Genomic DNA, 23735 nt, shown 5'->3' on the forward strand with positions numbered 1-23735 from the left:
ATCAACTAAAATATGAAAAGATCCTATTGACTAGTGTTCTTGAACACTTATATTACAACAACTAAAATAGCAAAATGAGAAATCAAATCACATGCAAAATTACACAAAATTTAGGTGATGGAAAAAAACAGAACAACAATTGCGCAAGAAGCGTTGCATGCACATTGGAACTGATTGATACATATACCGGTATAATTACAGCTCAAACACAAAATGTTTTCATTTTTCTTTTTCCTTGTCTTGAAATCTACACTCCCTGTGTGGGAGACTGGGGGTGGGAAATGGTTACCTGCGCCATAATATGACAAGGAGGATTGGGGCGAAACTTCAACACTTTTTGTCATTTTTATTTAACAAATTGCTAGCTAAACAACAATTTCACCTGCATTTCTTTTTCATTTCACAGCGCCTGTTTTCTTTTAATATTTCAGGCCGGGGGTAACAACGCACCCTTACCCTCCCTTTTCGGCAGGCCTGAGTGCATATATTATTTAAAACAAAAATTTTGTTTAAAATAATAATAAACGTTCCTATTTCAAACAATTGGTATGGCTCAAACCAATAGGGGAGATAGACATATTATCTACATATCTATATAACAGTGCTAAACAATGTGAGACTTACATTTTGTCTTTAGTCTTGCTATCAAACATGGTGAGCATGAATTCTGTCCTCCCTAGGAATAAGGTAGAGGCATCCGATGATGGACAGGATGTCTGAGATGACTCTGCTGTTAGTTTCTGTTGTCTCTCTCCTGTTGTAATGTCTATTGCTAACCAAGTGTCAACCTTACGACCTGAAAAGAAAGGAAGAATAACTTCAGGTAAATTCTGATTTTGAGCTTTTGCCACACCATTTTAGTTACTACCAATTGTGACACGATCTGCTCCACAGGGGCCAAAGGAGGCATTTTTGAAAATTGAGTTACTATAATTATTATCTTGTAATAACATTAGGCTCACCAAAGGTCTAGCATATTTGGTTCTAAAGTTATGAGGTTTTGTGATGTGTATTTTCTTATGTATTTTATTGTCTTTTACTCCATACTTTTGCCTTCATCTCAATTTCAAATTAGCTACCTTTGGCTCCCCATGGACCAGATTGTGTCACAATTTAGATTTATAAAGTGCACCTACAGACTAAGAACAAAATATGACAGAAACAATAAATAAACACAATGCATGATATCATCACTGATTTAGCATTGTGGCATATAACAATTATTTTAACAAAGACAAAATAGATAAATTGAAGCCATAATATGTATTTCCTCATTGTTTTTGTGTATTCGCTGTTTGTAATTGTGTTTTCCCTTGCCTGAGATTGGTATAGGAATTTTTCTTTTCCTTGTCTTGAAATCTACACCCCTGCCCCATTTTTTAAACCAATGTTATTTGTGAAATGGTTGCCTGCGCCATACATGGATCTCAGTTGATATTGGGGTTGTATGTTTCTTCTTTTTTTTTTGGTTAATAAATATGATTGAACAAAAAAATTATCACTAATTTTGAAAATGAATTTTATTTAATGTGAGAACGCACAAATTAGGGTTATACACCCAGCCAAAGAATTAAGGATCTGAAGGGGCACGGCAACTTTTTTAGGGCAAGTTGATAATTGCCTTGGATTTTCACTGAAAAGGCAAGGCAGCACGGCAATTTGTAATATTTCAAAAGGGCATCAAGGCAACTGTTGAAAATTTGATAGGGGCACCAAGGCAATTTTTCAAAAGCGAATAGATGTATTGCTGTCAGCTGAATTCGACACCAAAGTAAAATTCGACTCTCAACTTTACACTAAAACTAACCTGCTTGCTCAAAAAAACCTGCTTAAATAATACAAAGCAATCAAAAATCAACAGTTTAATTTACTTAAATTTTGCGATCCCTAGTTCTGAGCTGCAAAACTGACTCAAAACACTATGAAACAGCTGTAACTTTGGTAATAATATTGATCAAATTCGCCGGATAAAAACTATTTCGTGCAAAACATATCTAGAGATGGGCTCACATGTACAAGATAAGACGATACCGGAAGGGGGATCGCCATCGGTTTGCAATGGGAAGTCAATGTTTGCTAATCGAGAGATCAATATTAATTTGCCCAGCGCTCGGATTTTGTTCACGACACAGGAAGCTTTAATAGTTACTAACAGCGTTTCTGATTGGTCGATAGTACGTTGAAGGTATTTCTCTGACCAATCGGGCAAATGAAGTCAGATTTCTAGCAACCAGATTATAAATAATAATGTATAAAAGCCGATGTGATTGGCTGAATATGTAAGCTTACGTAGAGGTAATGAATATTAATTGACAACAAACTATGATTGATAGCTGGGGTGCGATGCTCAAAATAGCGATCGTGTTCAAGATTTTCGATTTAATTTTCCACAATTTTTCGGGGTTTTAACCAGTACTTGTTAATTATTTTATAATGAAGGGGCAAGGCTAGCCGGCTAGGGCACCCACAGCAACTTCATTTAGGGGCACGGCAAGTGACTGCCGTCGGTAAAGGACATATTTTGAGGGCATTGCGGCAATGGGGGTGAGCATATCACGATAATCACCATAACACACAAATCACAAAAGATTACATAAATAATCCATAAGAATTTACAAATACACAACACTAGTATATGAAAAATTCAAATATTGATTAGATTTAGATGTGTCTAGTAAAGCATTGAATTTCAAATCTCCACATCATTTCCTTTTCTTTCAATTTTACTCACAAAATAATGACTGCATCTCAGTTTTTTAAAAAGTATTGTGAAAGAATTTAATCATGTAATCTTTGTAATCAATGAACTTTCAGAGATATGCCATTTAGAGTTCTAATGCAAAAGGTTTACTTTTCCACAATACACAATAAATAACTGATCAAGAAAACTTCATTTATAACTGTAATTTTTTTTAAACAACTGGGAATATTCTTCATAAATACTGGCACCAAATAACAAGGACTCAGTGCAACAGTATGGTAACTCCAAAATAACCATTTTAAAAAGAGGAAAAAAGCTTAAGACTAGAGCCACCAAATCATAAATCCATGGAAATACAATATTGTGGCATACACTGACCCCTGCAAAGCCCATACAAAGTGTATGGGGATGGTGGAGATATCATATTGTGGCACATTCAGTGAGTACAGGCTGGATTGAATCTTTCTTTTTTTATATCAGATTTTTTAAAATTTAAATCAGATTTTTTTAATTTAAATCATTTTTTTTTATTCCAAGAACTGCTATACCCATGATAAAGTCAAAAGAGTACCAGTGGAATGCTTGTCATATCAGATTTAAAAAAATTAAAATCAGATTTTTTAAAATTTAAATTGATTTTTTATTTTTTTTTATTCCAAGAACTGCTATACCCATGATAAAGTCAAAAGAGTACCAGTGGAATGCTTGTCATATGCACAATACTACCAGGTATTTACAAAAAATTCAAAACATGTTTTTACATGTGAGTGAAAATTTCAAAGAAAAAAATTTGGTAAAATCATGGGAAAAAACCTGTTGAATTCTGCACCTTAAAGATGAATTTTCAGCAATAGATAAAGTGACATCATAGTGGTATATAAATTATATGCAAAAGTTGCAGAAACATTAGGAATGAAGTAAAACAGTAAATGCAAGAAACAAATTAACTTACATTTATCAAAAATGGTAAACAATGAACAAACTTGATTTAAATCAGTGATTTTTTTTAAATCAAGTGATTTAATCACGATTTAAATAAATGATTTAAAATTATCAGTGTGATTTAAATCAAGCAACCCTGGTAGAGTGTGAATACACATCATGATGGAGATAAGATTTGTGTCCCTCAAATAGCTTGTGTTGCCAGCTTTAATTTCATACCAGAATCTAAATTTCACCAAAAATGAAGTTAAGATATTATATTATCTGTATTTTATTGATCACATATCGTGGCCAAATTACATGTAAAATTACAAAGCGATTACATTAAAACATTAAAACGATTAAACATTTAAAGAAATTTAAAAGACATCAAAAACAAATTGCACACAAAATATTAACTTTGACCAAATATTGCACATGTTTTGGAAAACATCAAAATAAACAAAATGTCAAAACAATTATAAATATAAACAATTACAAATATGTATTATAACAGCTGCACCAGACCATAAAAACAGCATATTTTTGCGATGAGCCCTCGATAGGTGCTTGATGATTAATTGATTGATAGCTTACCTGTATACAGTATTCCATCTGAACTCCTACATGGTGATGCAGTCACCAGATCTGGTATTGTAAAGGGAAGTTTCTGAAATCAAACAAAGTTTTCACTTACAAATCTACACAAAAAAGAATAAATTGTAAAAATACCCCAAACAATCAAAATATTCACAGAATATTGGTGCCACTTCTATTTTAAAAGGGCATTTCGTGATCCACAGCCTCATCCCCCCACCTTTCTCAAAAAAAGTTGAGATTTTTATACCATTGGAAACCTCTGTCTACACAATGTTTATGTACCAAATATTTCTTGCAGATTAATTCGTTTAGCAAAAATATCGCCAAATTTAAAGAGTGGCCTATGGAGCAGTGTAATACACATAATCATGCATAACTCACAAACACAAAATCGGAATCAACTGAAATTTTGGGAATAAGCTTTTTCGTGGATATCTACTGAAAAATGTCATAAAAAGAGGATGCTAGGATCACGAAATACTCCTTTAAGATGTTTACATCCTCATCAGGTTTGTGTCCATCAGCTTTGGGTCCAATCGCAGCAATGAACAATTAAACAATTTGACCACCGCATGACCTTCCCAAGGTAAGCCCAAGGCTCAAACTCATGCAGATTTATCGTATTCTCCGGTCCGACAGCGCAATGCCTTAACCGCTCGGCCATCTCATATAAGAGAAAATAGTATTAACTTACTTTGAGTCCTTCTGTGCCACCACCCAATGCATATAATGTACCATCCTTTGGGTCAGGAAGAAATGTTGGCCCATCTGCTACATTTACTGGTACTTTTACTACTGGATCTAAAGATTTAAATAAAAGACACAAAATATGTTAGTTTTGCATGTATAATCCGTACATAAATGTGGTTGAGCACCAATAAATTGCAAACAATTGTTTAATGCATCCACTCATTATTTTTCTATATCATCAGCAGCTTTTTATATTTCATAAAAGCCCCATAATGCAATCAATTTAATGTGAACTGTCTGTTTTAACTTGTATTATATATATAATGTACATACAAAATGCTGATATATTCATCTGTTCCGATCCTTGACTTCTTTTGAGGAGTATATTTCTCTGGTGCTTAAACTATGGTTAAATATGCCTCAGGTTGCTACTTTGATAAGGTCTCTAAGCAAGGAAATGGAAAATGTCAGCCTATTTAACAGCTCATGAGTTTTCCATTGACTTTATATTGCAATTTTATGGATTGTGGTCGGGGAGGGGGAGGGGGGGGGAGGTGGAGGGGTTTGACAGTGTACGCATGCTTGACCAAATTTTTTTTCAAACACCCCCTTTAAGTTTTCCTCTGTGAGCAAAAGGACCCGCTAAGCAAGATTTTAGCGCGCTTTCCCAAAAAAGTTGACCCCCTAAACAAATTTTTGTCTAAATTTGACCTACTATACAAGTTTTGATGGATTTTGACAATTTGAACAATTTTTTTTACTAATGTCATTGTACACTAACAATAACATGCTAATCAAGTCTACCCCTCCCAGGTATACCACTTTTTATAAATAATGACTCAAGTGATGAATACATAGTGTACCATCAAGGCCTTCAGATTCGTAGCTTGTTACGTGAATCTGATTGGATTCTTGATCGTGTTAGCCAACATTAATGCAAGTTTGAAGCTTACTTACACAATATACACATGATTTACCTTCTTTAAGTGTCCACAACACAGCTCCTGTTAATTGGTTCACAGCATGCATACTGCCATCTAGAGTTGACACAAGAAGCAGTCTATCCATACCCATGTATGGAATACTTAGACGACCTTCTCCACTTCCACAATTCTAAAAACATATTAAAAATATTATATGAAACAGGTAACATACCCCGGTATATTACATAAAAGAGGTTAAATGTGATCCGTCATACCAACAACAAATGCACATTTTTACAAACATTCTGTGAAATTATACTAAAAAAATTATTTGATTGACGTAACCCGACCGACTCTGAAGTTTAAAAAAAATTAATTAAAAAAAAAAAGTTCCATGTTTATGTAAAGGTGGTACTACACCCCTTGAATATTTTTGCAATTTTCTCAAAACTAATGACACACTGGTTATGTATTATAGGGGCAAGGAAACTGGAATTTTAGTGACTCAAGACAAGAGTTATGTTATTTATGATAAGAAAAGAGATACCGCTAGAATGTACCTCATTTCTTAACATATTGAACCACTTGTCTTGAATCACTGACATTTCAGTGAAGTAATTGGATTCCTTGCCATTATAAGGCTAATGAAATGAAATGATTAGTTTCCCGTCACATTTTTTTCAGTGAAATATGACTATCACCTGTTTGATTGAAGTCATGATTTCATTAAATAATATTCATTATTTTGGAAAATTTCATTATTGTCAAAACTTTCATTTACAATACATGGCTATTACCTTATATTGTTTACATAGGCCTATATACATAACTTTTGTTACCAGTGTGTAGTTATTTTTTGAGAAAAATACAAAATTAATCACAAAATTTATCAGTGGGTGTGGTACCTCCTTAACGCACAAGCAATCACGCGTACTAGTTGATCGCATAATTATGCGCATTCAAACGGATGATATATTTTTAATAGTTATTCATGCAATTTATAGTGTTATTTTCACAAAACAAGTTTGTTAACTGGAGGTATTTTTAAATGAATGGCAATATAACTTTGCACCATCTGTTTTATGGTCATTGCATGAAATCGTCAGGGTTTGTGCTGGGCCTCAGTATTTTTCCTCAGGCATGTTGGGGAAAATTACCTCAGCTCAAAATAAAACCAACCCTCCAATTTGCTAGTTCCCACAATTCCATGATGACCTCAATATAGTTGTCTACAATATAATGTTACGGTACTTAATGTGTTATTTTTTTGATGCAATCAGAATTGTATGTCATGGACATGCATTTGTGTAATGAAAGGAGTTCATTCAATCATACATCATGAATATTTTCATGACGAAACGGTTGTTTATACATATTTGCTACAGCGTACGTGATTGGTCAAGAGCTGGGCTTAAACAATGTAAAAATGCCCGTCGTGGGGAAGGAAAATGAAGGAAAATCATTTTTTAAATGTTACTTTTTATTTTTTGTTTTAGGTTTCAAGTTTCTTAAAAACCTTCAACAGGTGGTATGCGCCGTGCATCTCTAAATTCAGTAAATTTCCATTGTCAACCATGTAATTGAATGGGATTATTTTGACATTTTAAAACGCTTGAAAAATCACGAACAATATAACATACAAGCTAAAACTGTTGGGGTTCGATAATGAACCCACAAAACTAACCGAGTATATGGAAAATGCCATACGGCCGAGCGGTTTTTTCCAGCTCTCTCCGACCATCATGCCACTCGCCGCCTGCGTTCCAACGTATAGACACGTATGCCCTACACCAGTACATACCACTACCAGTTCGCCCCAATACACGTACATACCAAGGGTGATTTTAAGCGGGCGACGTTTGGCCCCCAGAAACCAGGCAAGTGCGCTCGTGACAAGGCAAAATAATATAGACGGGCGACACCCATTTTCTCCCGAGTGGCGCTCGTACGTCTCCAACACTACCTGACTCTAAAATTTAAGTAGAAATTACCTGTAAGCTTAACAAGTTTTGTTGACGAAAACATTGTTTTAAAATCATGAACTGCGTACGCACGTAGAATTCAGTGCCCAGGTCAGTCTGCATAAATTATTGTAATTTAGTTATCGGCAGCTTTCCGATCGTGCACGAGTTGGACTCGGGGAAAAGATTTCATTCATAGAGTTACCCCCAAAGATTTTCGGTAAACTATCGACTATTTCCGGTGGGGATGACGTCATGAACATGAACCATGACCCCATTAAATATTAAAATGGCCGTCAAAAACAGAAAAAACTATAGAAATTGATTGAGTTTTCGCCAAGTTTTTTTGCACCTTTTTCTGACCACGTTTCGGAACAAAACTGACATGGAAATGAGAAAATTTATCATAGGGACTAGTGATGGAATATCACGGCGGAAATGCACTTTTTATTTGAGCAATAAAGTTTGTAACAACACCGCACAGTCTGTGCACTGTGTAGTGGGGGAGGTGCACTGCAGAGAGCATGTGTTATGTGAGCGTACTGCACGGTGTAATTAATTTATTTTTTATTTTTTTAATAACATTATACTGCAGTGCTTTTATTTTAGATCCCCAAACTTGAAATAATAATTTTTTTTAAAAAGTGGCCCCTGGTTCATCCAAAGTGGCCCCTGGTTCACTCCAAATCTTGGTGAACCAGGGGCCACTTTTTTTGCAAAAGTGGCCCCTGGTTCACGCGCTCTTATTTTCACCCTTGGTACATACCATGACCAGTTCGCCCCAATACACTTACATACCACGACAAGTTCGCCCCAATTGAAATTTTTTAGAGTCAAAACTTTTTTGACCCCCCTCCAGAGAACCTGAAACTTTTTTGACCCCCCTCTTTATACATACAAAACTTTTTTTGACTCCGCCTCCCCTTTCCAAGAGGTTTAATAAAAACAACTCGGGGGGGGGGGGTACTCCATTTTGCAGTAACAAACTCAGTCACAATTATAGTAAATCAAAATTTCATGTTGCCCCTATTGCTACAAAAGATTGTTTTCTGGATAGAACTCATCAATAGAAGTACATGTATTTTGGTGGTTAAATGGTCAAAATCGGTCAAAAACTTTTCCCATTCTGACCGGTCATTGGAACGAAATAAAATGACAAGGTCCAAAAATATCAATTGGGAGCAAAATTGGCATAAGCATATATTTACCTTTATATATTTCTTTATTTTAACATATATATGCAAACATGAAACAAGCATATTGTGAAAGTATCAAAGGGGTTTCTTATGAAATGGCACTTTACTAGTCAATGGCATAAATTATTTTTTTCAAACCGAGGCATTGAAATCATACATTTGCCAAAAATCATCCAAGATGGCCGATATGGCACAAAATCAAAATTGCGGGTAAACTTTTTTTTTTTTCTACCAAAAATTTCGATGTTATTGGGTTTAATATGACCAATTAGTAGGTGTATGCAAATTAAATCTTAAGTGTCATTGAAGGTCATTGACTCATTCACAACAATAGAGGTTATCCACTTCACTCATCATGCTCATGTGTGACTTCTAACAAAAGGTGCTGGTTCCCGTAGCATTCCTCATTCAAAACAATTCAATACATGACCTCGGAGTTACCTGCATGACTTTCGCGGGCTATTTTGAAACAGTTATGGTTGCACATTCAGGTACTTCTTTTGAAAGTTCTAAACAAGATATAGCCAGCAGCAAGTTGTAGATGGTATGGGCCAAAATATAAGAAAACGTTTAGGGTTGAAATCAGGTGAAAAATACATCAAATGAGCACGAAACTTCACATTTATGTTCAGAAAGGTGTCTTCTTAGCATGATTCGAAAGGAGTATGGAAATTCCAAAGGGAAGCTGGTGATTTAATTTGTAACTCGAGATCTACTTGTTCAATATTTTAAGCTTTTTACAGAGGGTATGATAGAGGTATTACTGGCAACTCTGCCAAATTTCAGCTCAGTAGGCCACGTTTTTCACCTGAAATTATTGACATGAATATTTTGTGCCATTCTTGAGCAGTGCTGAACTCAGCCATTGGCAATTAAGCGCACTGTGGCGATGGACCAATTTTGACTTGCAATTACAGGAAAATGAAATAAGTTATGTTGCTGTAATTTGCAAGATAGTTACAAAATATAATTGGCATTAACTTCCCCAATTTTTACAGAAAAATATTGAAAAATAAAAGAATGAGATCAATTTAGAAATGTCTGTGCAAGCAGTGCACAGTTGAGCTCCCTGCATGTCTATGGGAGTGTTCTAATCAAGTTGATGGTTCATTGGTCATCCCTAATTATAGGCCTACATGTTTGTTTAGGCTAAGTAAAAAATAAAACATGTTTCACGTCCGGGTTTTCAAAAAAAAGGAGGAAGAGGGTTTTTTTTTATTTTTTATTTTTTATCTCAAAATTGGTGTAAATACCCATACTTAGAGCTGTTTTAGCGTACAATCTGTACATACAATAATGCCTGGAAAAAGGAGGAGGCCCTTTTTTATTTGTTGTTCTGAGAGTTACACCGCCTCTAATGATCACAAAACCTTCCTAAAATGTTTCTTGTATCTTAACAAGGCTATAGAAAGCATCCCAACTTCCTAGACATATTTTTTGAAAAGTTATAACTGAATTTCAAAAAATAAAAATTTATTTGAGAAAACCTCAAAAAGGAAGCGGGAGGGGCGTGAAACATGTTTATTTTTTTTATTTGGCCTTATACATTTATTTATATAGGCCTGTTTCCTAAAAACATGAAAGTTGAAGGTATTTTTCACATGCTGTGACTTGTATGAAGTTTAATTTTAATTTATGCATTCTAATTTTGTGAAAATACATGTTTCATTCTTATGACCCAATAATTAAATAAATAAAAGTAACATTAAGGTAGGAAACTCGGTTCCCACACGTCGGCAAGGAAAAAATTATAAAAAATATTCCGCCTCCTAGTGTACACCTCTTGATTTTTATGAGTAAACTACACACCCCAATGCTTGAAACCACAAAATAGTTTATTTTACTTGGGGATCACTGATCTTCTAATGTACTGCGAGGGCTCTGATCAAGAGCTACCCAAATATATGATTTTTTATGGTGATAACTTTAAGTCACTCGCACATGGAATTTTAGAGGGATTTTGATAGCAGTTCCAATGAAAAAGCTGCTATCAACATGAGACTAAGAATAAGATCTAGAAACACCACCGAAATGCTTTTTTGGGGAATTTTGCTAGCTGAATCTTTTTGATGAAAGTCAATCTTTGACAAGATGTAACTTTGCTACGGAAAGTGCTATGAAAAAAAGGTTTTGGCTTTCTTTACTCAAGCCCTTTAATTTGATATAAAAATGATGCAGTTTGATGGCAAATTTGAATTCACCTGGCATACCTAAAATATATAATATTGTTTGGGCCCCAGCTTAGGCCATTTTGGTCGACTACCAAATGTGTTAACTGAGTCTGAGGTTTGCCTCTCAAAATGCGTGCACAAATTTTGACTTGCTTTGCTATAGAGGGGTGCAGAATCGATGCTGAATTGGTCAATTCGGTGCCCCTAAGAGTGGTGCCCAGGTCATATGCCCCCTAGTTCACCACGTAAACTTGTATGGCTCAAAATTCGGACCGCTTCGCCATTAAGTTTACTGTCATTCCGTATTTCCAGGTGGTTGATGTTTTTTGGTACTCACATACAGTCCACAGGTGTTCCAGAGAAAGTCATTAATATATCCTGCTACTTCACAAAATAAAACAAATTCTCATTACGGAGAAATTTCAGTGAAAAATACGTGCCCATACGACTCTACGGCACTAGAATATTTTCAACAGCAATTCGTTCCATCAACAGCCCGTATACTTCGCAGATGCAGCCCGTAGCACATCGCCTATTGGCTGATTAATCGCTGCAATTTATAATTTATGCTATGACGTCAGGTTCTTCCGCTGCCGAAAGTATACCTGGATTCGATCAATTTCATAGAGTTGGTAAATACGTCATCTGCTTAATTATTCATAGACTACCTTGAACGGATGGAATACATCATACATGGATTACCGAGTGGACTTGCATAGGAGACTCATAGGATTTACACAGAGATATTTTTGGCCAAAATTTGAAAAAAAAGGTTTTGGCTTTCTTTACTCAAGCCCTTTAATTTGATATAAAAATGATGCAGTTTGATGGCAAATTTGAATTCACCTGGCATACCTAAAATATATAATATTGTTTGGGCCCCAGCTTAGGCCATTTTGGTCGACTACCAAATGTGTTAACTGAGTCTGAGGTTTGCCTCTCAAAATGCGTGCACAAATTTTGACTTGCTTTGCTATAGAGGGGTGCAGAATCGATGCTGAATTGGTCAATTCGGTGCCCCTAAGAGTGGTGCCCAGGTCATATGCCCCTAGTTCACCACGTAAACTTGTATGGCTCAAAATTCGGACCGCTTCGCCATTAAGTTTACTGTCATTCCGTATTTCCAGGTGGTTGATGTTTTTTGGTACTCACATACAGTCCACAGGTGTTCCAGAGAAAGTCATTAATATATCCTGCTACTTCACAAAATAAAACAAATTCTCATTACGGAGAAATTTCAGTGAAAAATACGTGCCCATACGACTCTACGGCACTAGAATATTTTCAACAGCAATTCGTTCCATCAACAGCCCGTATACTTCGCAGATGCAGCCCGTAGCACATCGCCTATTGGCTGATTTATCGCTGCAATTTATAATTTATGCTATGACGTCAGGTTCTTCCGCTGCGAAAGTATACCTGGATTCGATCAATTTCATAGAGTTGGTAAATACGTCATCTGCTTAATTATTCATAGACTACCTTGAACGGATGGAATACATCATACATGGATTACCGAGTGGACTTGCATAGGAGACTCATAGGATTTACACAGAGATATTTTTGGCCAAAATTTGACCATCTCTAGGCAAGTTGGCCCTACTTTGTCTGCGTTATGTGAAAAGGACAGTCTTAAGTAAGTATTCGAGCAACGCTTTTGATGTTTTGATGTTTTGGGAGACTGGGAGGGTTCAGAACCAAAAAATGATGGAGCCTATTCTTGACTGTGTAATATTCCTTCAACGAGTTGCCGTGCGGAAATAACCTTATACGATGGACAGATAGTATCAGTTTGTGAATGAGGACATCGTATAAGTTCCTTGTACTAATGCCCCCCCCCTCCAGTCGCTACGCCAATAATGTCACTGGAAATTGAGAGCAACATCAGGACACATACTTAAGATTTTTATTAAATACTTAACGACTTGTTTATCAGAGGCGTAGCCAGCTTTTGGGACAAGAGGTGTAAATGCTAAACATTTCAAGTTTGCGTCATGTACGTACATGCATTTTTGTATTTGATTTCATTATGGTTTATTTCATTTATGCTGTATGGTTTACCTTGTCTGTCTCGCTTCCAACGAACGGCATCAAGCCCAATAACACAGCCAAGCGTGTCCACGCTAATGATCGCCAGCTAACCCACGGCCAACGACAGCTTCGCCACAGCTTATACATTTTATTAGATTCTCTGTACGATTCAGCTTTACTTGAAGATACTTTTAACCAACAAATTATTCATTTCTAGGGTTAATTTACGGCTGAAAATCCACATAAATAACAGCTGTCTTCGTTGAGCACTTTCACGTTTTGTCCCTGGATTTGTTTTCACATTATAATCTCTTTTACAACATGCATGAACTAAGTCATTTACATAATTCACACACACACTAAAGTGAAATGTATGTTTTGTTTAAGAGACTGTACGGAAGACGACTGATGCAATATGAAATAACGAGCACTTGATGCAAACAAGCTGTGGTTTAAAAAAAAGAATATATTGGTAGCGGAGGGTTCAGTAACTGTGAAGCTATTCCGTTCATAAATACTTTGGTGGGGGGACTGTGTGTGTGGGGGGGGACACAAAAGTTTTGAGTTGCACAAAGGGGGGACCAAAAGTTTTGGAGGGGGTCAAAAGAACGAGAGCATACAAAATTTTTATGCGCTTACGCCTCTGCTGGTACCAATAAACCCTTTTTTAACCCCAATTATTTTTTGGCGGCTACTGCCGCTACATTACCGTATCCCATTAAAGCCTTTTTGGAATCTCAAACACTTTACATCATTCTACAGTCGCTATAAGAAAAGGTGTATGACCGGTATGTATCCCACTGATAATACCGGGTCAGAATGATGCAAAATTACCTGGCTGTTGCAATTAACAAATTGTGCAAGACTCTATACCCATACCACTAAGGGGCTGTGCAATAATTATGAGCCCCGGGGTAAAATTTCCAAACGGCTCGCCAAAAATCGCTTGCCCCCCCCCTCAAAAAAAAAAAAAAATTCTTTGCCCCCCCCTTGCACATGCCAAATTTTTTGGGATCCCAATTTTCAAACTGTAAATGGTCTATATACATGTTGTGAGCACAGCGAGCAGGAAAATGTGCATATTTAAGTGTTTCTGTGCCATTTTCCTAAGCCTTTTTAGCGCTTTTCTTTAAAAGGCGCCCATGAATGTGTGCCAAAATCGTTTGCCCTCCTCTCGGCTTGCCAAAAATTGCTTGCCCCCCCCCTTTGGCTCGCCAAAAATTTCTTGCCCCCCCCCTCCCCAATTTTACCCTCCCCCAGGGCTCATAATTATTGCACAGCCCCTAATTTGACCTCAGATGACCCTGAAAATACCTTCAAAATATGTGGCTCTAAATGGTGACTGTAAAATAAAACAGTTTATACTAATTTGACCTCAAACGACCCCAAAATGACCTTAAAAAATGGATCTTAAAAAGTCTAAATGGTGATTGTACCCACCAAGTTTCATGCCCATACAACAGTTTATACGGTACTAATTTGACCTCAGATGACCCCTGCTGACCCTGAAATGACCTTCCCAAAATTTGGCTCTAAATGGTGATTGTACCGGTACCCATCAAGTTTCATGCCCATACGACAGTTTTTACTAATTTGACCTCAGTTGACCACTAGTGACCCCAAAACGACCTTCCAAAAATTTGGCCCTAAATGTTAACTGTACCCTCCAAGTTTCATGCACATACGACAGTTTTTACTAATTTGACCTCAGATTACCCCTGGATGACCTCAGGTGACCTTAAACCACTAATCAAAACAAACTTGTTCAGTCTCTGGTCAAGATGCACCCACCCACCAAGTTTGAGCATGGAAATAGTGGTCTTATCTACTATTTCCATGGTTTGAGGAATGTGCGACCCCTAGCCTAGAAAATGGGCGGACATACACACAGACGTTGCATATTATATAGACAAGGGGTTAGGCCTACCCATATTTGATGGTTCTCGGCTGGGCGCGATTACCTGGCTGATGGTGACTGTAGGCCAACCCAGCAAGTTTCATGCCCATCTAACAGTTTTTACTAATTTGACCTCAGATAACCCCTGGATGACTTCGGATGACCCCGAAATGACCTTCCAAAAATTGGCTCTAAATGTTGACTGTACCCACCCATACGATAGTTTTTAGTAATTTGACCTCAGATGACCCACGGGTGACCCTGGATCTATAAGGGGGGCAAGTATTATATGATGCATGACATTTTATGTGATTTGACGCTCAATGTGTGACAGTTGACAGCCCTGCACTAATTGTAACAGAATCCATTTTACATGCATCCATTTCCCAAAAACTCACACAAAAACATATTAAAAGTCCTAGAAAATCTGATTTGCAGAGGTGCAATTTCAAAGTTGGTTGGATCTTGTAAAAAATGTATTACTCTCATCATATTAAGGTTCAGAAAAAATATAGTTTGACCGATATACATTCCCGATGTATATTTCTTGAGTTATAGGGGGACAGGTCAAATATTAAAATTAAAATTCCATAGGGGACAAAAATTGACAAATTCTCTGACTTTGATCAAAACGGCCTCAGATTGCTCTGCTTGCAAAAACATTAAAAAAGAATAATTTGTCATCTTGGTAACATCTCAAAAATATCAAAATACATTAATAGCCAAGTTGACCTTGACCTATTTTGTGATGTTACCTATCTACTATACTAAAATAACCAGCGAAGTCTGTGTGTGTGGTTGTCTGTGTGTCTGTGTGTCCGGCTATGCGTTTCGCCGTGCTGGGACGCATCGATCCGATATTCCGGTTATGGATAGGTGGCGAGAAAAGCATGTTCACCGGGTGGTTTTGAAGGTCATCGGAGGTCAAGGTCAAAGGTCAAAATTTCAAACTTTGTCCAATCGGGCCCAAACTTGGTAGGTGGAATCCTTGATACGAGGGGAATGTATGCCTGAAATAAAATCGCGGTCAGCCGAGGTCAAAGGTCACTACGGAGGGGTCAAATTTCAAACTTTGCCCGATCGGGCTCAAACTTGGTGGGTGGAATCCTTGATACGAGGGGAATATATGCCCGAAATAAAATCGAGGTCAACCAAGGTCAAAGGTCATTACGGAGGGTTCAAATTTCAAACTTTGTCCGATCGGGCTCAAACTTGGTGGGTGGCATCCTTGATATGAGGGGAATATATGCGCGAAATAAAATCGCGGTCAACGGAGGTCAAAGGTCATCACGTAGGGTTCAAATTTCAATTTTGTCCGATCGGGCTCAAACTTGGTGGGTTGAATCCTCGATATGAGGGGAACACGTAAAAAATATAATCGAGGTCATCCGAGGTCAAAGGTCATCCAGGGCTACATTTTAATATCACGGAGCATGAACAAAATCAAACCGAGGTCACTCGAGGCGAAGGTCAAATGGGGTCAGTAGGCCTATGCCCAATTGGGCTTAAAAGTAGTAAAAAGAATGACGGGAACATGTCAAAAGTCAAAAGAAGTCATCAGGGGTCAAATAGCATCGCTATCAGTAACTCTCACAGCAACGGGTGAACTAGTGTAACAAAACAATGCAACTTTTCTCTGATTTATTTTTGCCAAAGGAACAATTTGAGACCAGTTGGATCAGGAATATTTTTCAATTGTAGACGCATGTGGACCCCAGAACTTGACCTTTGACCCTTTTGCCTATAACTCATGAAAGTATATGTTGGAAACAGGTCAAACTATTTCTGGATGAGAGCAATATATTAGTTTGTATCAAGATTTGACCAAATTTGAAATTTCACCCCCTGCATAAGCAGCCATTTTGGATTTATGCAAATTAGGCACAGTTCTACAACTTGGGTGTTTGGAACTTTTGATGTGTTATTTATTATGCTTCTGAAGTGAATGGAAATGGATTGTTTCAATTAGTGGTGGGTTAACACCTTATTTTTCTTAATTTGAAGGGCTTGTAGGAGAAATGACATTAACTTGCGGTGCCCTAAATCAGCAATGACCTCACTTGACCCCTAAATGATCTTTGACCCTAGATTCAATACCATCCTTCATTGCCCCTACAAAGTACTAAATTCATCAACTTCTGTACATGGTGAAGCTTTTTGAACATTATTATTATTTATTCTTTCTTTATTGAGGGTAATACTGCTTCAGTGACAAGCACTGCTCTTCTTAACATGGCCTAATGAACCCTGTGATCTAACATCTGTTGACATCAACCATGTCAAGTACCTCCTCCCTATTCCAAAAACAGCGTTTAACGGTGAAAGCTCATATTCACTATTGAATTTAGGTATTCCAAATCGGTATATTTCCGAAGAAATCATCAAAAAACTGTAGAATTAGTCTTGACTGTGGTATACCACGTTTGAGACTAATTCAACAGCTTTTTGATGATATCTTCGGAAATACGATTTGGAATTTCAATATGTTATGAGAAAAATATGACTTTTCATATGACATCAATTTATTACAAGATCATTACGATTACTACATCATTGACTGGTTGATTAGATAACCAGTTGATCAATTAAAAGTTTGCGATTCTAGCATCCTTTTTAGGAAATAGTTTTATCTTATAATTATGTTAAATTTCGGTTTATTCTTTGAAAAATTTGTTGATTCCTTTTAAAAAATATTGATGAATTGATCGACCAGTCACTTGAAATGTGGTATTTAATACCGTATTTTGTCAAATAAACGCCCGGCGTTTATTCAAGGTCAATTTTAGAACGATAATTCCCGTTAAAATCATTAGGTAAACTAAAAACACATGCTAAAATGACGAACTATGAACTAGAGACTTCTGGCTCACTTCCGGGTTTCTGATCCAGATTTTCGCCAATTATTGACGCTATTATCGACCATGTGCGCAACTTGGTAAGCTTACTACACAAGATAGCATGGAAATATCGGCATTTTTGAAACATCTTGGTTGAAAAAAGTGGTGGGGGGCGTTTATTTGAGGGGGGGCGACTATTTGACGAAATACGGTAATTATTGATCTTCTGATATTGCTTGATAATTTTAAGTTTGAATACAACTCAATAATTTTAAATTGCCTTTTTGATTGCTTGATGGATGGGGAATGAGGTGATGCAAGGTCGATAAAGTCTGTGGTCTGTGGTGATCACTAAAATGATTACAGGGACATATCACACTGTAGGGATGTGTCAGTAAAACTTCTTAATTGCCGGTACAAACTACTGTTCTCAACTTGACAAACTGCAAATGATATCAAGCAACATCAGCTGTGGGTGTAGACAAAGACACGAAAAAAAGCTACAAATTGGAAAGAAAATTTTGTTTTCATTATTTTATTTCATTTCAAGACACCACATACACGCCATTCAGCAGTGTTATCCAACCTCTCACCAAGGTTGTCTGTCCTACCTTAAGCACACACACCAAAATGTGTAATAACATCCCCCTAAAACATAATGAAAATCTGACCCATCACAAATGCACAATATTACATTCTGTCTTTAACAACAGTATTGAATGGAAATACACAATTTTTTCTTCTTATAAACCTTAATATGTTATTAAGCTTGCTCTTGATAGACATTAAACTCTGTATGATAAGTGTTAAATAGTGGAAGCACTGTTGTCATAGTTGTCATTTTGTGTTTTACAGAGAGCTAGATCTTTTTTATTGTGTAAAATGCAAGATCCATCTTTCTGACAAATCGTGACTTGATTTATATAGACATATTAAGAGTAGAGTACTTGTGTTTATTTCCACTCACTCATTTCATGGGTAAATATAAAGTGCATTAATGCAAACACACATAGAAACATGGAAAGATAAGATAATGGTATTTGGTTGGTTAAATTGGTTTGTTTGTTGGTTGCTGTTTCAACTCATTCCTCCGCTGCTCAAATTTAAATACATTCAGCTGTGTGAGGTTTTCTGCACAACTTAATAATAGTCCTGACTCTTGGAAACCTGATAAAATATCCACTCAAACTCAGTATCCTTTTTTTATATACAATGTTCAGATCTATCAAATAAATACTCAAGAAATGCTACTGACACTGTATAACTTCAGTTTGTTGGATCATCCATGTTTTTTTTTAAAAAGAATTGTCTACTATTACACAGTGGAAGTTGTTACAAATAACATTAACTTGATATGTAAAACAGTGGGCTTATATATTTGATACCATGTAAGTGCCCTTTCCTGCATGGGAAAGTTTTCTTATTTCATCATAATAATCATAATAACAATAATAGTAGTTTCAAAACAAAATACAATTTGAGCAGAATATTGTTGACATACGTCCCCAACAGTACACTAAACACAAACCCATCACCATGATATCTTTACTTCCAGTACTGCTTGCTTGGTGTAAAAAGGTCCCACTTCTACATCTCAGTAATATAAATTACCATCTTTGGAAAAAGTTGATCAGCTTCCCTAAATGGCCTCCTCATACATTTTTCCTAATCCATTTATATCAAAATATACTGTGTCAAACTCAACATACGGACGTCATTCCCACGCAATTTTCATTAAATCCAGAGGCAATTTCAGATATTCACCCTTCCTGTGTATAGCAATTCATGAAATGATCTTTTGGCTATCTTGCAACAAACTTGTTCACATAATATGACCACTGGACATTTGTACTGATCAGGCAGTTAAGTTTAAATATACCAAAGCAATACATTATAGTCATATTCAGGAAGAAGTTGCTTTAATAGAAAAGTTCATGCATATCATATTGAATCGGCTATAACACAGCTTGTATGTCATATTCCACATACCTTGCATGAATCAACCAATACCTGTATACACGGGTACTTAATACTGATAGTACCCAAAAGCACAAATAGTATACACTTCATGCTTAATGCTGGTATGCAAAGAATATCCTCTTACACATGATGCTGAAAAACTGGCAAGTCAAAAAACAAACATACAAACCCCAAAACAAACAAACAAAATGTTGTTGTGTTTGTTTTCATATAGTTTCTACAAAAACACTGACATTAGACTTGCTTGGTGGCCAGCCATTTTGGTAGGATTAACTGTTAATATTCTTCATAGGCACTACTAAGTATTTTCCTGTGTTCTTACTTAAACTTACAATGTTGCACGATTACATGTATTAAAAATGACTGAAAAACACAGAAATCATTTTAATCATATTCTAAATAAGAACAACAATAGTATTGATTACTGGTATACAAAACCATCAACAAGTTTTCATATAATATTTACAAAAAAATCATTCAACAAAACTTAACCAACAAGAAAAATCAAACAGTGTGATTTGTGAACTGTAAACTTGTGAGATAACATGACATTCAGACAAAAAAGTGTTTGGCATATTCATCTACAGGCACGTATTGTACAGCAATTTTTTTGTGTCTTTTTTTTCATGTTTATGTTTTAAAGCAAAATTGTTATCAGCAGTTTGTAGCATACTGTACAACCATAGTATGTTGGCAAGCATATCAGCAGTATTACTGTATCAACTATAGTATAATTATATCATGTGCAGTCTGTATACACATACATACAAATTGTGTTTGCTTCCTAATACAATATAATGTTGTGTTTTATTCTTAATATAAAGCATAGACTTAGTTTTATTTGTTACTAGGGTGGGCTGTATCCCTTGTCCTATAAACGACATTAGGTGCATGTTGTATTGAAAACTTGCAAGTTAAGACAATACAAATCTGGGGAAAAAAACCCGACAGTTTTTATTGTTTTCTACTTGACCTTTTCGGCGAACCCCATAAGCCTTTTCGATTGAACCGCTATATATGTCACAAAGATGCGCACACTATTACTGCACAGTTCACCGGGCTGTGATTTACGCAGTAACAATGTTGTTTAATAATATGCGCACTGGTGTGACGTTTATAGAGGTCCGATGCAAAGGCTTATGGGATTTGCCAAAAAGGTCAATTCTTTATATCAATGTCTATTCCAGTTCAATGTTGAATTAAAATATGCTTCCAAATGAGAATACACAGGAAGCACTTTAAGTGGATGGAACTTGTGGAAGCAGCCATTTTGAAATGTAACAATCTTACCCTTGACCCCAAAAGGTCAATACATTTGACCTTTAACCCTGCATTGCACAATTGAAAACTTGCATTTTATTAAATCCATCAGTTGCCACCCTTTTTACTCTGCATAGCTTTTAAATACAGGTTTGTGAAGTACCTTGCACATTACTGAAAAAACAAAAAACATCTTGCTTTTTTTTTTTGTGTCACTACGACTTTTTACTTAAATTTTCAAAATATTTACTCTCTTTTCTACATAATCTCGCACTGCTATCCAAATGACAATAAAACATCAATTGGAAACAAATTATCTGGTGAAAAAATGTTATTACTTATTATTATTTTTAACAGTATGCACACATACGTTTTGAAAGAATGAATAATTCACTGAATAGTAATAATATAGAATGAATAAAAGGAGTATTTAAGAAAACAAGGCAGAAATCAGATATACAAATTCTTTGTTCTTAAAACTACAAAACATGTGATGCACCCAATAGGAAAAATTCATACATAATATAATAATACTCCAGCCTAAAGTACATGCCTCAATACGAGGAGGGAAAAATGGTCACCATAGGCCATGGTAACCGTACTAGTGTAGTTACAAATGAGACACTTTGGTTACTATATTTTTTTTAAGTATCTACAACCATTATGTGACAATACCTTCTTTTTTTTTTTTTTTTTTTTCCTACACTGCAACAGGAACATAACTATTAACCAGGCTTATATATATTTTTGTGCCGGAAAATCTGCACCAAATTCACAGTATCATGCTTGAAATGGGACAGATTTTATTTTCACAAAAGCATTTTTTGAACCCATGAAACATTCCTTTCACAATGTCAGCTGGACATGTGTGTATATATAAAACAAGACTTACACTGCACAATCATCTACTTTACGTATACTCCGATGCAGTTCTTTGTGGAAGTCAAAGAAACGTGGGGCAGTGAATATCTTCAAGTCATAGTTTCTTCCCGGAGGTTAATTCATAAATTAAGACTGGACAATGTAGCACCGTTTTGAAGAGAACATAATTATATCGTACATTGCATGCACACAAGCCCTGCAAATTGTGCTTAAAATCTGACAATTGCATGGCATTTGGTTTTTTTTGCATTAATATCTGCAGTTACTTAGAAAAGGAGATGACTCTGTGAGCTGAAAAACCAAACTAATTCCAACCCGTTTTCATTATTTACTTGATATGCTCACGTTTGATTTTAGGAGGGGAGATAATGATTGTTGTCCTTGATTCTTTGGCTGTTTGTTTACATGAAAAAAATTATGGCGTTAGTAGTTTGGGTTCTTCGCACACAGAATGTCATCTTTGAAAATGTCATACAATGAAAAAGGCATGAATACGATAAACTCATGCAAAACCAACATCCAATAGAAGCAATACAAAGACCTCTGTACTGTTATGCTGTCCGTCTGCAGATCATGGACATGTGTGGAAAAAAGTTAGTAGTCGTCATGATGACATGACTCTGGGAATGATACAGTACTACGACAAAACTCATTAACATATTTCAGAACATAACACTGTACTGAGCTACTTTGTTGCTAATGATCAGAATGTTGATTTCATCCATGAGATATTGATGTCAAGGTTTTTGTGTTGATCAAAGTCAACACCACACCATTATCAACTTGAACCTGATCACAATGTACCCAATCTGTCAAAGAGAGAAGTATTCTTAATTTTGTCTGTCTATACTTGTACCATTATTGAGTCCATACAAATGAACCGGATGTTGAATTTGAAGTTAATTATCCTCGCCATATCTGTTGCGTAAAAGCTTCTTTTTTTTTGCAGAAAACAGTTTTATTGCACTTTAATCTAGACAAGAGACTCTGAATATTTGTTGGAATGATCGGTCACATTAACAGTGTCATTTCAGATTTTAATCTACTAACGAGTTACCACAATTTTAATACCCGTTTACGAATACCATGGATAGGACTACTCACTTATAAATGGCAACACAGGTCTAAGAAAACAAATAGAACAATCATTTGATGTCACACGCTTTTTAAGAAACAGACACACAAATTTAAGAATACTTCTCTTATCGGCCTGCATTTATACAATCTATTGCATATTGTTTTGAATAAAATAAAATGACTGCATCTTGCTTTAAAAAATGGAACAACACCAAACTGTAAAACCTTTCTTCCATTTATCCTCCAGCTTGCAAAGTTCCACACCTTGCAAATAACATGTGGGTTGTTGTACTATGTCTGGAGGATGATGCTGATGATGACAGTGATATAAATTAGCAGTGTTACAAGGTGCTCCAATGGAATGCATTGAAGTACATCACATTATCTTATTTTGTACATTTTTTTTTCTCATAAAAATTGCAAGGAAAGCCTACAATGTACACACAAAAAAGACGGATGGGTTGGTTGGTGGAGTTTCAATAAATGTTTACAAAAATAGTTATAAAGCCCTGTTCTTAAAACTGATATTGGAAATGAAAGTATGCACAAATCTACACACGGAGTTGATTTCAATATAAGGATTAATACTACCCTCTGAGACATACATT

At 35.9% G+C, this 23735-nt stretch overlaps 1 protein-coding gene across 1 annotated transcript in view; it reads right to left on the bottom strand.

The window, feature by feature from the left end:
• The window catches only part of LOC140148542 (serine/threonine-protein kinase/endoribonuclease IRE1-like), a 36325-nt gene extending 22821 nt beyond the window's left edge, over positions 1 to 13504 (bottom strand). Inside the window, exons 1-5 of the mRNA XM_072170540.1 lie at positions 13225 to 13504; positions 5890 to 6025; positions 4917 to 5023; positions 4220 to 4292; positions 625 to 796 (exon numbers count right to left, since the gene is read on the bottom strand). Coding sequence (XP_072026641.1) covers positions 625 to 796; positions 4220 to 4292; positions 4917 to 5023; positions 5890 to 6025; positions 13225 to 13341 — 605 coding nt within the window. The 5' untranslated portion in view covers positions 13342 to 13504. The remainder of the gene's footprint in view (positions 1 to 624; positions 797 to 4219; positions 4293 to 4916; positions 5024 to 5889; positions 6026 to 13224) is intronic.
• Between the last annotated feature and the right edge of the window lie 10231 nt (positions 13505 to 23735).

Source organism: Amphiura filiformis, chromosome 1 (genome assembly GCF_039555335.1).
Source record: "Amphiura filiformis chromosome 1, Afil_fr2py, whole genome shotgun sequence".
NCBI classification, from domain to species: Eukaryota; Metazoa; Echinodermata; class Ophiuroidea; order Amphilepidida; family Amphiuridae; genus Amphiura; species Amphiura filiformis.